General features: G+C 35.2%; 1 protein-coding gene across 1 annotated transcript in view; it reads right to left on the bottom strand.

Annotated features, from left to right (window-relative positions):
• SEMA3E (semaphorin 3E) overlaps positions 1-17550 on the bottom strand; it is a 265807-nt gene that overhangs the window by 49325 nt on the left and 198932 nt on the right. The window contains exon 5 of the mRNA XM_030856994.2: positions 2928-3021. Within this exon, the coding sequence (XP_030712854.2) occupies positions 2928-3021 (94 nt within the window). The remainder of the gene's footprint in view (positions 1-2927; positions 3022-17550) is intronic.

Below are 17550 nucleotides of genomic sequence, written 5' to 3'. Positions count from 1 at the left end.
AGAGCTATTACTCCTTAAATCTTGTTTCACTCCTTAAATCTTGTTTCACACAGAATCATTGCCAGTTACTAACATTTCCATTCTCAATTAGACTATAAATTTTATAAAAGTGTTCATTAACCTTTCACCTAACAAATAATATTTATTCCTTACTTAGTTTTTCAGTAAGCTTTTACTCCATGTGATCTTAAGTCAACAGAATTTAGGTTAACTAAAATGAAACTTGTATCTAAAGTTAAGATATTATAAGAAATTCTCAGATTCGTGAGCATGTTTTTTTCTTTGGGGGCCTTGTTAGTTTTATGACTATTGTTACAAATTTGAGGGTTTTTTTTTTTAATGATGAAAGTGAATCTTAATGTGAACAGGTATTAAAAGTTAAGTGTGACCTATAATTAATAAAGAAACGAAGAAGCAGAAATGGTCTAAAGATGGTCACCTTTTTGCTGGAGTCCTGTCCTAACCCATCGGCAGAGAACACGTGCGGTCATAAAATTCCACATTAATGCGTTCTTTTCCTGTCAGAGTAAGCTGCACCAGGCCTACCAAATTCCAACTCAGGTAGCTCCATTTTTTCCAGTCCAAATTCCTGCTGCTTTTTCAATTGGGTGAATTATTTCTACTTCCTGTCTTTTAAAGAGTTGCTGGCTCACAGAGGTTATCAGATTTCCATCCCAGTGGCTGCTGCATAGCCACAGTAAGTGAATGATCTCTCAAAGGTACTTTGGGATGAAAGCTAGCGGATAAATGAGAAGAATTATATTTTTATTTCTTCTCTTTGTAGGGATTATTCTATAACTTTTGTGTTTAGTTTGGAGGGCTCTTATGATTTGATTTCTTTTCTGAATAAGGGAAACAGTCACCCAGATGGCAAGCACTTCACATTTTAGCATCGTGTAATTCGATTTGGACGTTCAATGAAATTCACTTGGAAATGTCCCTCCAGTAATATTTCCCCTCTTAAAAAAAATTCAGTTTCAAATTCCTAGTTTCATGCAAAAACAAGCTCCAAGGAGGCTGAGTGGTGAGTGGCTAAAAAAAAATTACTTTTAACCATTAAAAGAAATGTTCAAAATAAATGGTGTTCTCTTCCAATCTTCTTAGGATTTTACTAGAGAAGTAGCGTTTACTGTGTAATTTTTGACTTTCAATACCTTTTATAATATTCTTGTGAACACTATCCCCAAATTTATTTTTGGTTTGTTTGTTTAGGAAGCTCAGGGAGTATTTCATTCAGTCGATATTTATAGGAGGCCTTTTCTGTGCAATATATTGTATGGTAAAAGAAAGATGATAAGACAGTCTCTTTCTTCCAGACATATTCAAATCTTAAATCTATGAAGTTACAAAAATCACTAAAAACATTAGAAAAAAATTGTATGAGTCTATCAAATGCATGTATTTTAACTCATATGCTGCCAATCTACCACGAATTTCTAACATTTCTGAAGCTGGCATTCTCCAAAAGTGGCATTCTTAAGGTTCTGATTCCTACTAAGTCCAAACTGACTTAAGCAACTTAATTCCCATATTTAAAATCTCCCCTCCGCATATTGTGTTTACACACACACATATATGAGTGAGTAGCAGAACTCAGGATATCATAGTATTTTCTTAAAAATCTTATATTCTTTAAAAATATCTCTTTATTCAAGCTCCTAAAGAACTAATCACTACGTGAAATTCTCATCTTAAAGCACTTTCAAATCATGAAGCTGTAGTAAATCAAACCTTCCCTACTGTTTAGAGCTAACGTAAGATTTTTGTTCTACAAATAAATATCCGTATATATAAAAGCTCTACTTATTTGGACCTGAGTACCATTACTGCGACAGGGGACTGTGGGAACTCGGATGCAAGGCCCATCAGAATCAACTGTCTGGAATAAGTTCACGGAACGTGTTGTCTCTAGAATATACAGGAACATCTGCATCAACTCTCAGTCCAGCAAAAGATATGTTGATTACTCATCAGTGGGGAGTTTTAAGTTTTACCCACTTATTTAGGATAGGAAATCTCTACTTGTTATTTTACATGTTTTCATTTTCTGTAAACAGGATGACCTAATAGTAGCAGATAACTCTAAGTGCTGCAAATGTAATAACAGAAGCTTGTCCATCTGTACCATGTATCTATCAGAACCTCTCAACACTGAGGAAACAGAATGATTCCTAAGAGCACCTATGTGAGGTGTCAGGGATTGCTCCCTTCAACTTTATACTTGGCAACTCAATCAGCTGTCTGTACCATAGCAGTGCTGGAGTATTTGATAAGGGTGTTCCATTTTCAGTCCCAAACTGTATTAAAGAAAAAGGATTTTTCTGAGATTTAAGTGAGATTTTCATGTATCTTGACTAATTTAATTGAAATCCAGATCAGACATGGCCAGCTTATTCTATTATGCCAACGTGGACATAGTTTGAGCCACTCAACCTCTACAACTTACATTTTAAATTAACAGGAATGACTTTGAAATTCCAAATTGAGATGACTCTCTGCTGAATTCTACTGACACAGAGAAAGGTACCAAGAAGAGAATATTAGAAGTTCCCTTACAGTCACAGAGTAATTAATACATAAAGAATTAACATATGTTAAAATAGTTTGGTTTCTCTAGCTACATTTTTATAAAAAGTATTTACATAATTGCATTTTGTGAACAATAAATGACATAATACAAAATACCTTCTACCAGGTAGTAAGGGACAGTTTGTGTTTTCTGGATGAGACGTCCATACTTCATAGCAGCTGCACTTTTTTAGAGTAAAATTGGCTCAGGTGAGTATGGCTTGAAATTTAATATCCATGCTCCCAGCACCAATAAATAGATATGACACAGCAATGTATATGAAGAAACACCAAAGAATCTGCCTGAAGTTTCGAAATCAATAGGACTACCACCTGATGTCTGCAGCCATGATAATTACCAATTAAAGTGGAGATGAAGGAGGAGCTGGCATCAAAAGGACATCTGCCCCTTCCTCTCTCAGATCTGTGCGATTCCAGGTGAAAAAGGGGATCCTTTAAAGAAAACCAGAAAAGCCATTATGTATTTGCCAACTTTAATAAGAATTTAATTTCTCAGAAAAAATACATTTAACCTTGATTATTTACAAAACAGGTATTGTAAATAGGGCACCAGTGAGAAACATCAAGTTATTTAGGAACAAACTGGATTTTATAAATAAACACATGGGTTTTCAGGCCCATGTGGGTTTTCTCACTTCTCTCAAAAAGGATGCAGGTGCTGAAATGAAAGAAATTTGCAGTTTTTAATCACTTGATCAGCCAGTATTAGTTATTCTGAGATGTGTCAGTTAAATATTCCAAATGAATGGAGACTTGCTGAAAAAAAAAAAAAAGGTTAGTAAAAAGGAGACTCTGATAAACATGGAAATGGGCATTTATTCCACAAAGGCCATTACTGATTTTTTGAATAATCTCTAAAAGAAAATGATAAAATTTTCTATCAATAATTTGGAATATTTATTTCCAATCATTTTTATTCTTCATTGCATATTCTTTGTATAGACATCTAATATTTAATAATTTAGAGAATGATTACTGCATAAATAATTACTGGGATATACATGTAGAAGTTGATGCCATATTATGAACAATATTTCAGTATGGTTTTGCACAAATGAGATTTTGAAAATAAACATTTCCATGAAAAACTACTACTTTATTGGTTCCTATTGCAATCACATAACCACAGAACTTTTTCTGAATGTTCTCAGATTGCAAAATTCTCATTAATGGATATTTTTACAAGTAACCTCCATTAACTGTGTTATAAGTGGTTTCAGTTAAAAAAAAAAAAGTAGTCTGGAAAAGTGACAATAAAAATCAATATAGAGGGGCTTCCCTGGTGGCGCAGTGGTTAAGAGTCCGCCTGCCGTTTCAGGGGACACAGGTTCGTGCCCCGGTCCGGGAGGATCCCACATGCCGCGAAGCGGCTGGGCCCGTGAGCCATGGCCGCTGAGCCTGTGCGTCCGGAGCCTGTGCTCCTCAGCGGGAGAGGCCACAGCAGTGAGGAGTCCGTGTACCGCAAAAAAAAAAAAATTAAAAATCAATATAGAATATTTTGTCGGAAAAAAAACCCACTTTGCAATAGAATATTGTCAATACTGCCCACTGTGGCATCTATAAGTAGTCCCGCCCACCTGTGAATAATGAACCTGTAACCAATCCAAAGTCCTGAGGAACCTTTAAGGGTTGCATACACTTTTCTAGAACTTGATCTGGACTTTCCTAGACAGCCTATTTACTCCACATTATCTATGCCATCCTTTTCTTGCCATTCTTATCCAACACACATTCCTCTTTCTCTCTGTGATACTCTAAAATCACCATTTTGATCCTGCCATTTCAAGACCTTTCTGGTAAGTGCAGAGCTCACCTGACACTTATAAAACTCCAGTCTTGTTCTTGGAACCGAACCATAGCCTAGAGAACAAATGTGGCCTCTGAATCCAGAGGTGTGGCTAAACTGATATTTTAAGCCAGAAAAAGAAAAGTTTATCTATTTATACACTTCACACGAATCAGTAGAGAGAAAGAATGCCAGTAAATAATTTGAAACATTTTTGTGTTCGCTTCCCACAGACAACGGATTTGCAATGACATGAAAAGAAAATGTTTGTTGAAATGAGCTAGAATGACTGGTCTACCCAGCTAATACTTAAAAGGAAAGGGTTTCATCTAAATTTGCCAAACATATCCATAGTGTTTGTTATATGGAGGAGGAAATGATCAAGTCTATGAATGAAATACTTGTTTACCCCTTTAGTCACTGCCACTTTATAGAATATTTGGTAAAAATAGGTAGGGTATACATACTATACTTGCTCTAATACAGTCAAATGTCCAAATGCTTGCTCATAGAAAGCAGTTGAAGAAATATACTGAACTACTTTCTTAAATCAAGACTTTTGGGGGCTTCCCTGGTGGCACAGTGGTTGAGAGTTCACCTGCCGATGCAGGGGACACGGGTTCGTGCCCCGGTCCGGGAGGATCCCACATGCCGCGGAGCAGCTGGGCCCGTGAGCCATGGCCGCTGAGCCTGTGCGTCCGGAGCCTGTGCTCCGCAACGGGAGAGGCCCAAAAGACTTTTGATAGATTCAACATTCTGTGATACTCAACTTTTTGTCTCTAATGATGGATGAAGTCGATTTATCTAACAGATATAATTAGAAACTGTAAACACTAAAATTGAAACTTCAAGAGAAAAACAAGTATATTGCTTATTGATTCAAGGAATATAATATATTCATTTAAATTTAAACTGTCAAGTGGGTGAAACAGAAAATGCAAACTGTAAGAATGCTAAGATCAAGAGAATCTCAGATTTTGAAGAACCACAAAGTTAGATGAAGGAAATGAAGTTACAATTTGTTAGAAAAGTCACAGGTTTTTGTAAATATAAATCATGATCTAGGTTCCTAAGGCTACTACTGTTGATTTGTGAATTTCAGCGTGTTCCTGAGATATCAAGTATCGGACAGAGCAGTGTCTTCAACTTTCAAGAGAAGTAAATTGAATCAACTGGAAACTATATTCACAAAAGCCTATAACCCTAACATTTTGAGAACAAATAAGTGGAACCCAGGATGTATGAAGCACAACTCTGTGCAATACGTAAAATCTGTTTGAGTCTGTAAAAGGATGAACTCTTTCATGAAACTTCAAATTTGACAACTGAATACTGAATACTAAGTACTTATATATTCTCAGAGATCTATGCCTCAAGTCCAGACTCAGATGTACCTTGACTGAACCCTTCCCACCTTTCTCCAGAAGACTTCAAATATCTCTCATTAATTTGATTAATGGCTAAAACTGCCTCAACAAATAGTCTTTTGAAATAATGAACAAATTAAATTAAGCCTTTTTGCCTGCTTTTCACATCACTTTAAAAATCCACATTTTTGAAGAGCTTAAAGGATAGACATACCTATCATTTTAATTTTTTAAATTCATGTGTTCTCAACGTACACTTACATCAAATTATCACGATGTACACTTTAAATATCTTACAGTTTTATTTTTCAATTAGAACTCAGTAAAGCTGGAAAAAATACGTGTATTCTGCAATTTGTAGGTTTTTAGCCCACTAATGATTAAAAAAAAGATAAACTATTAGAACATCCCTGCTTTAGGCAAGCACCATTATCTTTATAAAAAGAAGAAAGGTCCAAATCTGTAGAGGAGACAATCATTTCATGCATACATAACCCTTGGTTAATAATACTGCAGAAGTCAGATAATACCAAAATGGATGACAGTGTTAAGCTGGATTGTAAATTGTGCTATGTACTTCTTAAATTTGAAGACTACACTATTTCTAACAAAATAGTGAAGAGGTGCTTTGAAAGTTCTATAACTTGTATCTCATCACTTCGCATAGTCTTCTTTGACCCTGTCCCCAAACCTGACTAGTTCTTTTTTTTTTTTTCTCAGTACGCGGGACTCTCACTGTTGTGGCCTCTCCCGTTGCGGAGCACAGGCTCCAGACGCGCAGGCTCAGCGGCCATGGCTCACGGGCTCAGCCGCTCCGCGGCATGTGGGATCTTCCCGGACCGGGGCACGAACCCGTGTCCCCTGCATCGGCAGGCGGACTCTCAACCACTGCGCCACCAGGGAAGCCCCTGACTAGTTCTTAAATGAACATTTCCATTATTAAATTAAAATGTCACATAGAACAGGAAGCTCTATATTTATTTTTATTAATCAGAACATACCTTTCTGCAGAAGTATAATATAGGTGCTGTCAATATTCCTTATTTAAATCACTGGATGCCTTAAAAACAGTAATACCGTCTCCCTGCTTTTTACTTTATTTCTGAATTACTAAGTTAAATGAAACTGTTAACAAAAATATGTTGCCCGGTTTTTAGTAAAGGCTATTATGATGTTATGACTAAAATAACATTTGATAATAAAAGCCAGTAAATGGCTGACATTTTTTACGTGAGTGACTTGAGAGTCTAAGTATGGCTATGATTACACACAGCTTTACATTCCTATTATTTTGAACTCAGCCTCGTTTGTCAGTTGAACGCAACTGTTCATTTGTCTGTGATAAATCAGTGACTGGCCTCAATAAATTTTATCTGAGCACATTACGTGCAGTCAAACCTTAACACATAATTACATGACACTTACAGAAGTTAAACAAAAGAAGCAAGGCCAGAAAAAGTAAGAAGATAAAGTTATCTTACACCCAATCAATGTTTTATGACATGGTAAAAACAAAAGATCTGCCTGTGGTGAAAGCTAATCAAACCTAAAAATGGTTTGCCCCTTTTTTAAAAAAAATGTATTTACTTGGGCTTCCCTGGTGGCGCAGTGGTTGAGAGTCTGCCTGCCGATGCAGGGGACATGGGTTCGTGCCCCGGTCTGGGAAGATCCCACATGCCACGGAGCGGCTGGGCCTGTGAGCCATGGCCGCTGAGCCTGTGCATCTGGAGGCTGTGCTCCGCAACGGGAGAGGCCACAACAGTGAGAGGCCCATGTACCGCAAAAAAAATTATTTATTTTTGTCTGCATTGGGTCTTCGTTGCTGTCTGCGGGCTTCTCACTGAGGTAGCTTCTCTTTGTTGCAGAGCACTGGCTCTAGGTGCACGGGCTTCAGTAGTTGTGGCTCACGGACTCAGTTGCTCCACGACATGTGGGATCTTCCCGGACCAGGGCTTGAACCCATGTCCCCTGTAGTGGCAGATGGATTCTCAACCACTGTGCCACCAGGGAAGCCCGAGTTTGCCTCTTTCACGAATGTACTCAAAACTCCTCTTTTTAACCCATCAATCTTTGTTGATAACAAGTATGAGATTTCCACTGAACAAATCATGAAAGACGAACAAGGTCAGAGAGGCAACTTCTACTGGAGATAAGATGACTACTAAAACCATATTTCTGATCTAATTTTATTGCTTCTCTAAAACCTTTCTACCATGCCTTTTGAAATCCTTATTTCATGGTAAGTGAATCCCTAAAACCACACTCAATTTACAACATGCTTCAATACCTCCTTGCCTTAATTGAGTCATAGCTCCCATACTAGGCATAATTATGGAGCCTCAAAATGTTCATGTCCTAACGCCCGGAACCTATGAATATCTCACTTTGCATAGCAAAACGGACTTTTCAGACGTGATTAAGTTAAGGACATTCAGATGGGGATATTACCCTGAATTAGCCAGGTGAGCCCAATGTAATCACATGAGTCCTAAAAATGGTCAGAGAAGATGTGATGATGACAGCCAAGAACCAACCAAAGCAATGCAGTGTGGGGAAGACTAGACCCGCCATTCATTGCTGGCTCTGATGATGGAAGAATGGGGCCATGAGCTAAGGAATGTGGGTGGTTCTCTAGAAGCTGGAAAAAAGAATGTCATGGATTCTTCCCGGAGATCTTCTGGAAGGAATGCATCCCTACTGACATCTTGATTTTATTCCAGTGAGAATCATTTTAGACTTCTCATCTACAGAATTATTAGATAAAACATTTGTTTCATTCTAAGCCACTAAATTGACGGTAATTTGTTACAGCAGCCTTAAAAAATGAACGCAGCTCCTATGAGGATACTGCTCCACACAGCTTCTCACACTCCCAGCTCTTTTACATGATTAATCATAAAATTATAAATATTTTTGACCCAATACAAACCTCCAGAGTTGAGACCCTTTTATTTTTTTCAAAATACAAAGGTCCCTTCCCATCTTCTCCCCCTTAGTCAGCCCTCACTTTGCCCCTCGTTCTCTTATCCACATGTCTACCTTCGCCATTTCTAAACCTAGGATTGCGATGATGCTAAAGCAAACCATTCAAAAATATAAAGCAATCACTAACAACCAGTGGTTTTTAGCTCAGCCCTCAAAATTTCCAAGGAATGTATGTTTCCCTGGTTACATCCTTTTATAACTCTTTTGAGCAGCTATGTGCTCAGACACCCTAACTCATGATCTCCCTTGACATTCAGTAGACAGCCTCACACCTTACGATTGATGGAGAAAATCAGTTTCCATTATTTATGTAATTATTCAGAAAAAAAAAAAAAATCAGTTTCCACTTGTCAGGTCCTGGCCCTGGAACAGGAAACACAGTAGCAAACAAAACTCCAAGCCTTATCACTCTACTATTCTCATAAAATTACCCCCAATAGATTTTTTTTTTTACTGTATCTATCTGCAATGTTCAACGCTGTTGCCTGCACCATGGCACTTTTAATTCACTCCTCTACCATTTATCACCTTAATTTTAACCAGCCTCCTGAGCAGTCTCCCCAGCCACTAATTCTTTACTCTGCTACCAAAGACTTCTTTATGAAATGTGAATTTCCTCTTATCACCTCCCTCCTTAAAATCTGTCATTGACTTCCCATAGACTCCAGAAAACAAAGTCTAAAGTCCTTAGGGTATTTTCATAAGGGACTTTATACATAAATACTTCATCTCTAAAACGCTGCTCTTACAGTTTGAGTACCAACCATTCTGACTGCTTGTAGATTTTTTAACCTTTCTTCGACTTATGAATGTCTTTAGGATAATAATGCCCACACAGTATTAAAAATTCAGCACAGACCTTATCACCTCCAGGAATCCTGATCTGACCCATCTGTCTGCCCTAATACGGATTCTGGGTCCTCCTGAAGCATCATATAAATCCTCCTTTTACATCATTTACTCCTCTGTATTACAACTGTCTGTTTGACTCTATTCCCTACTGGTTTGTGAGGCTCCCTTGAGGAAACTGCCTATGTGACATTTATCTTCGATCCTCTGTATCAAATAAAATACCTGATGTATAATAAATGCACAGCTGTTTTTATTGTTTGAATAAATAGTTTTATCTCCTTTGTTGTGTGATCTTTGCCTACTTTCTCACAGATCTAAAACAACTCACAAAACAGAGCTGTGGCTAGGTATGTTGATTTAAAACGAGACAACACGTACAAGTTATTATGCTATTCTTTGTTGTACATGCTTTCCTGGGGCTACCCATACAGCAGTATCACAGTTCTATTTTTTCTATATTTTGATTGCCATTGGCTTTAGTAACGACTAAAGGAAAAAATAAACGTGTTCCTAATTTCCCCCGCTATTTATTGAAGATAATGTATTTTCATAGACACTTTGACAATATATGATGAACTCTTGCGAGGTTTGCTATATTAAAGGTTAGGATGAATAGAACATAATATCACATGGCAGTCGTTAAAAATAAAATCAAGTACTGAAGAATTATAGAGATGACTTATTTTATCCCCAAAGACCTTATTAGTGACAGCATGTAATTTGAAGTAATATGGAGGTGTGACATGGACGTACACATATTTGTTAGTTAAGGCTTCCCTTTCCCGCATGACTTTTTTTTCTTTTTTCTTTTTAATGAGGAAAAGGTATTCTCTCGATACTGTTGTGTATTGTCAGGAAATTTGAAAACTGAATGGGCAATAAAGACCGAGTTCTTAATTGTTATCAAACAACCAACTTGACACTAGTTTTTAACACACTAATTGGTCTTTTGTGCCATGATTTTAAAGCAGAGGCTTCTTTTGTCTTGTTAAGCTGCATATGACAAAAAAATACACTGATGCAAGTCATCTTAATTCCTCAGGATTGAATATGTTATTCTTGCAACTTTATACAGCTGAGATGTAGAAATTTTAAAGGAAGAAAATTTACCATACACACAATAGTATTGATATTATGATAGAAAACAGGCAAATTCCAAGCTTTTATTGCTTTGCTTTGCATAGGTCAAGCTAACTTCAAAATTAACTACAAATTTAAGAATGAAGTTTTTCACATTATTTGGAGAGTTCACTGTGGTCTTAAATGCAGTGTTTAATTTAGTGCACAATCCAATAAAATACTAAAAAGCAAGTAATATAATTTTCTTCCATGAAGTAGAATTCAACAACCAAACCAACCAGAATACTTGAGTCATAATGACCTTGTCAATGACCCCAAAGCAATCGAGTTTATGGTTCAAGTAATGTGTAATGCTGGGGTTTAACCCTTTTGAGAATGTTGGTCACTACTTAGACTGGTTTTCCATTATCTATGTTTTAACAGCTGGAATTTCTGCCTGAGTAATGTGGCTTAAATTTACAAGACATCGCTAGTATTAACAATGTGGGCTGCACTTTTTGTTTCAGTGTGACACAGAGAAGTTTTTCAATAGATCCTCATGTGCTTGAGAAAAAGCAGGACATCTAGCTCACAAATGTCAGGAGATGCATGTGCTCTTCAGAAAAACGTTTGTAAAGAATAAATGGTCCATCTTCCCCGAAGGATTTTCTCATTTAGGTCTTGAGGAGAGCCCTCAAAACCCAGGAAGCCTGCTGTAAGCTACTGTCAGTAGGCGTGAGTTGCTGCATATCAGGTGTTAAACGTGATGCCAATTAAATGAAATGAGCTTCCCATTAATAAATCAGCTTTGTGAACTAATACTATTCTTGCCCTCAGCACCACTGAGATATTCTGCAAGATGTCAAAAGTAAATTGGAACATTACAAATACAACAAGATAAAACAAGTAATCACTTATTTTATTAGCTATTTCTAATAGGAAAAAAGTAAAATACACAGGCTCACAGCCCTGTATCTATCAATAAAGGTGGTTTGGGTACAAAAATGCCTAGAATAAATAACCATAATATGCACTTTAATCCTTCACACAAAAAAACAGCTTTTCAATGGTCTGTATCACACATTAATTTTGAATGTGATTCACTGTATCATTTATTTTTTCCCTTTCTTCTGCCAAGCAATAAAATCATTTATTAAAGAATATGTGAAACATTTCCTAAAGGCTAAATAAACAAAGTGGAAAAAAATGCAAAAAGGGAGTGAAGTTGTAAGTAAATGTTTTGACTTTAAGGCTAATAGTTTTGCATTTTAATTGCTTTTTTCTTTTTTTACATTTTTTTTCCAAAAATGATACATTACATTTGTATAATACTTTACAATTTAGGAAGTATTCTTGCACATGTTATTTTGTTTCATCCTCAAAGTAAGTCTGTAAAGTAAGACAGGGTCAATAATATTGTTCACAATATTACTTTCTCTTTATAGGTGAGGAATCACGGGCAGAATGAGGGTTTGCTAGTCTCAAAGAGTGTCTTCTAGTTCCACATTATTTTACAGTATTACCCTACTTGCCATTATAAAGGAGAGGATGGATATATTTGTGTTGCTAGGCATGGTTGAGTCCTTTATAAGGTACTTAATGTATAATCAAGGTTCAAAAATGTATATTAAGATTTTTTTTTGAAGAAAAGTATTTTATTATTTTATGTACTTATTAAATTATATGTTCAAATGTTTTATTTCCTTAAATATTATCAGAATAGCTTGCAGAGGCTACTAAAATTTTTTAAAAGCTCATAATACAGCTAAGTAAAATTCTAACTCAAATGTCTTGTGCTGAATTTTTAAATAAATATTTGCTTTAACCTTTATTTGACGGCAAAATCATCTTTCCCTCTCTTTTGTTTTAATTATTACTTCAGGATTCCTCACCCTAAGTGCCCTCATCATATGCCAATATTCTCCTAAATTCCACACTGATAGCTCTGTCTGCTGGATATGTATGCCAGGGTATACTGAGAATACTGGAAGCAAATATTCTTCAAACTGTAATTATAATGTTGTCGTGAAGCCTGCTTTTACGAGAAAACAGCATCAACCTTGCTTCTCACCTCTTCCTCACCATCTTCTTAAAAGTAATCATGTCACTCTCCCTCTGAAAAATCTCTGGTGCTTCCTCATGATTACTGAATAAAGTCTAACTTCTAGAATGGCAGTTTAGGACCTTCATGGTATGACCTCATGCTTTATCCCTTATGATCTCCAACATCCAATCAAAATTCCAGCAGCATAAGCTATCTGTAAACTTTTCTGCATCATAACATCCATAGCTCTGATTACACTTTCCCTTTGGGAAAAGAGAATGTGAGTCTTCCTTTTCTCTACAATACTAACTCCTACTAATGATGAAATGATATTGAAAAATGACTTCACTGATATTCTCCAAGACTTCACCAAGCAAAACTTCTCCCATGGCTATGAGTCTCTTGTAGCATTATTCTCACTGCATTGTGACGATGTACATCTGGGCAATTCAACAAACATTTAAGAAGCCTACTATACTCCAATCATTCAGACAATATTGAATTTAGGAAGCATGATGCATGCTATTCCTTTTATTAAACACCATAAAATTAAGCAAAGTAGCCGAACTGTCAGGGAAGATTAGAGGGAAGTTCACAGTGACAAATGCCTACCTCAAGAAATGAGAAAAGCCTCAAATAAATAACTTAATTTTACACCTCAAGGAACTAGAAAAAGAACAAACAAAAGCCAAAGTTAGTAAAAGGAAGGAAATAACAAAGATCAAAGCAGGAATAAATGAAATAGAGACCAAAAAGACAACAGAAAATATCAATGAAACTAAGAGCTGGTTCTGAGAAAAGATAAACCAAATTGATAAACCTTTAATTAGACTCACCAAAAAAAAAAAAAAAGAAGGACTCAAAGAAATAAAATCATAAATGAAAGAAATGATATTACAGCTGATACCATAGAAATACAAAGGATCATAAGAGACTACTTATGAACAATTATACACCAACAAATTGGACAACCTAGAAAAATATGGATAAATTCCTATAAACATATGACCTACCAAGACTGAATCATCATGAAATAAAAAATCTGAACAAATTATTAGTAAGGAGATTGAATACATAATCAAAAACCTCCCAACAAACAAAAGTCCAGGACCAGATGGTTTCACTGGTGAATTTTACCAAACATTCAAAGAATTAATACCAATCCTTCTCAAACTATTCCAAAAAATAGAAGAGATGGGAACTCTTCCAAATTCATCTTATGAGGCCATCGTTACCTTGATACCAAAATCAGACAAATATGCTAGAAGAAAAGTAAATTATAGACCAATATGCCTGATGAACTTAGATGCAAAAATCTTCAACAAAATATTAGCAAATTGAATTCAACAATACATTAAAAGGATCACACACCACGATCAAGTGGGATTTATTCCAGGGATACAAGAATGCTCCAGCATTCGCAAAGCAATGTGATGCACCACATTAACAAAACAAAATGGGGAATAAAAGTCATATGATCATCTAAATAGATTTAGAAGGAGCATCTGACAATGGATTTTATATATATATCCAGAATATAAAAGAACTCATACAACTCAATAGGAAAACAAGCAAACAAACAATCTAATTTAAAAATGGGCAGATGTGAATAGACATTCTTCCAAAGAAGACATATGATGGCTAATAGGTATGTGAAAAGATTCTCTACATCATTAATTACTAGGGAAATGGAAATCAAAAGCACAATAAGATATCACCTCATACCTATCAGAATGGCTAATATCAAAAAGTGTAGAAAAAACAAGTTTTGGCAAGGATGTGGAGTCAAGGGAACCCTTAGGCATTGTTGGTGGGAATGTAAACTGGTGCATCTACTGTGAAAAATAGTACGGAGGTTCCTCAAAAAATTAAAAATATAACTACCATACATCCAGCTATTCTACTTCTGGGTATTTATCCAAAGAAAATGAAAACACTAAATCAAAAATATATATGTACTCCCACGTTCACTGCAGTATTATTAACAACAGCCAAGATATGGCAACAACCTAACTGTCCATTGATAGATGAATGGGTAACAAAATTGTAGTATATATATGTGGAATATAATATTATTCAGTCATAAAAAAGAATGAAATCTTGCCATTTGTGACAACATGAATGCACCTTGAGGGCACTATGCTAAGTGAAATAAAAGAAAGACAAGCATCATATGCTCTCCCTTATATGTGGAATCTAAAAAAACCAAAAAACAAGCTCAGAGCTACAGAGAACAAACTGGTGCTTCTCAGAAGTAGGGAGCGGCGGGTAGGAGACACGGGTGAACTTTTATTTTTTTAGTTGAAGCAAGTTAAATCTAAACATTTAAAATAATAATCGTTTTAACAAATGGCAAACCAAAATGAACAGGTGACTGCAAGTAATATATAACAGGATAAAATTTTTTCATGAATCAATATATTAACTGAATTTCAATGAATCATATTGGACAAATACACCATTTCAATGGCAGAAATAAAGTCTCTGATACTGTCTTCTCATAAATTAGAGAAAAGAAATAAAGGAAGAGGAAGAAGGAGAAGGAGAAGGAGGATAGGAACAGGAATAAGAACTAGAATGAGTCAGGATGCTTCGCAAAGAGAGTCAATTCAAAGTGGAGACAAGAAAGGTTCTGATTTGCTCTTGCTCGAGTCCCATAACCTCTTTCTACTGCAATTACTTGTAACTCATTCTTTGTAAAAAAAGAAATGACAATTCTATGCTGCTATCTTCTATGACAGTTGTGACAATCAGAGGAAGTAATGGGTATAAAAGGCCATTAAGAAACCATAAGAACTAGAACATACAAATATGTGACATAACCATACATGAAAAGAAAACTGACCTCTTACAAAATCAAGGGTTTGCAACCAAATATTTTATATCAAACCCAATGGTGCATAATGCTGATTTCATTCAGCATTTTGTTTTTGTTGTTCTACAGTGAACTTTAAAACCTTGTTCTATATTATAAGAAGCCAATGTGGTGTCACAATGCACATTAATATGGATAGTATTTCAAAGCACTGTGGATAAGTGATGGATTATTCAATAAATGGTGTTTGGACAACTGGACTGCCATCTGGAAAAAAATAAAGTTTGATTACTACCTCATGTCCTATAGCCCTGTAGTCAAATTCCAGACTGATCAACAATTTAAACATAAGAAATAGGATTATACAGGGAATAGAAAAAGACAAAAATTTTGTATATAACCTTTGATTCAGGGAAAGGCCTTTTAAAATAAGAAACAAAATTCAGAAGACTTAAAAGAAAGACTGATAAATAATATGACTAAAAATTTTTTAAAATCCTATATGGAAAAAAAATAATCATTTTTTTCACTCAAATAAAAAACAAGACCTTTATTTTTGCCTTAATAAACTTATACAAATCAATAAAAGATCACAAAATTAATTTTAAAAAATGGTCTGGGGTCATAGATGTATAAAGTAGGCATGGAATACCTTTTCATTCCAGAAAGCAAAGAAAGCTATCAAAACTATTAGGGTTGTAAAGACTTAGATGTCAACTTAAAGAGGTAACTACTGGACAAATATGGGATAATTCATTGATCAATAAGAATAATAAGTGCAACGGATTGAAATAAACCTGAACAGCCAAAGAATATTAAAAAGCTGAATAATGGCAATATTTGCTGGAAATATCTTATAAGGCCACATTAGTAAGTGTCCTATTATAATTAACTGTGTAGTTCTAAGATTAGGAAAGTTAGTATTTTAATTATTTGAAAGATGAGCATAGCCAGTCTGCTTATAATGACATCATGGGTGCTGATTTGATTCATTTACCTTATGATCATCTGTGTTTGGTTTTGGAAAAAGTCAAATTTAATGTGATAGAAAATCCATCACATATGTCTAGTCAGTCCCTGCCTGAGCTACCCAGTTAATCTGGCTTTGAATTTACATATTGAATTCATATTGAATTTACATATTGAACTGACTTTGAACTCATACTGAGAATGAAACAGCATTCTATAACAAATTACTCAAGTAGCTTACTTGGAATCTCTTTACATCAACAAATTATGCAATATTAAAAGCAGGTATATCTATATGTAAAAAGGCTGAAGAAAATAAAATTTTGCAGTAACTGACATCATGGTCTGGATTATGAAAACTAGCTGCGGCTTAATAGAATGCCAAGAAATTCAGTGAATGCAATTATGGCTATCTTTTGAGCAGTTATGGACGTGCCGTCCTGCATAGACATTTTCGGGTGAATTTGGAGGAAAAAATAGTGGTAGTAAATATTTGTTCAATGTAAACAGGTGCTTACCTTCTGATATTCTCTATACATTGTATGATAAAATAATTGGCATAGCACATCTAATAAGCAATTGGATTAAACTGTGTCTGTTTCTTAGATAAAATATACGGTATCTGATAATTTATATATATGTATATAGAATAATCTACATATATGATAACATACGTAAGCATTATATATTTTAATATGTAAAGTATAAATAGGAGATATTAATATTAAATATTCCTTACTATTAATTATTAATATTAAACTATTAAGTAGAACAATGCTAGACATAATCAAGAATAAACAGTTATGTATACTTTCAAAAATTTAACTGAATGATGGAGATCATTATCTAGACTTTTACACATGTCAGGAGAAAACCCATCTTGACTCAAGTCAGTTTAATGATCTGGATTTCTCTTCTGCATTGCTTTTCCTGTCCACCTTCTCTGGGTTTGACTACTCTCACTGTTATTTTGACCACACACAATGAAGCAAGAATCAAAATTGTTTTTTGAGGACAAAGATGCTTTTGATCAAACTATGAATATCTACTTTTCACGGGAAGGAAGATATAGTCCCTTTTTAAT

The sequence above is a fragment of the Globicephala melas genome, chromosome 9, assembly GCF_963455315.2.
Source record: "Globicephala melas chromosome 9, mGloMel1.2, whole genome shotgun sequence".
In the NCBI taxonomy this organism is placed as follows: domain Eukaryota; kingdom Metazoa; phylum Chordata; class Mammalia; order Artiodactyla; family Delphinidae; genus Globicephala; species Globicephala melas.
The sequence above is the reverse complement of the archived record's forward strand: the minus strand, read 5'-3'. Positions and strand labels throughout refer to the sequence as shown.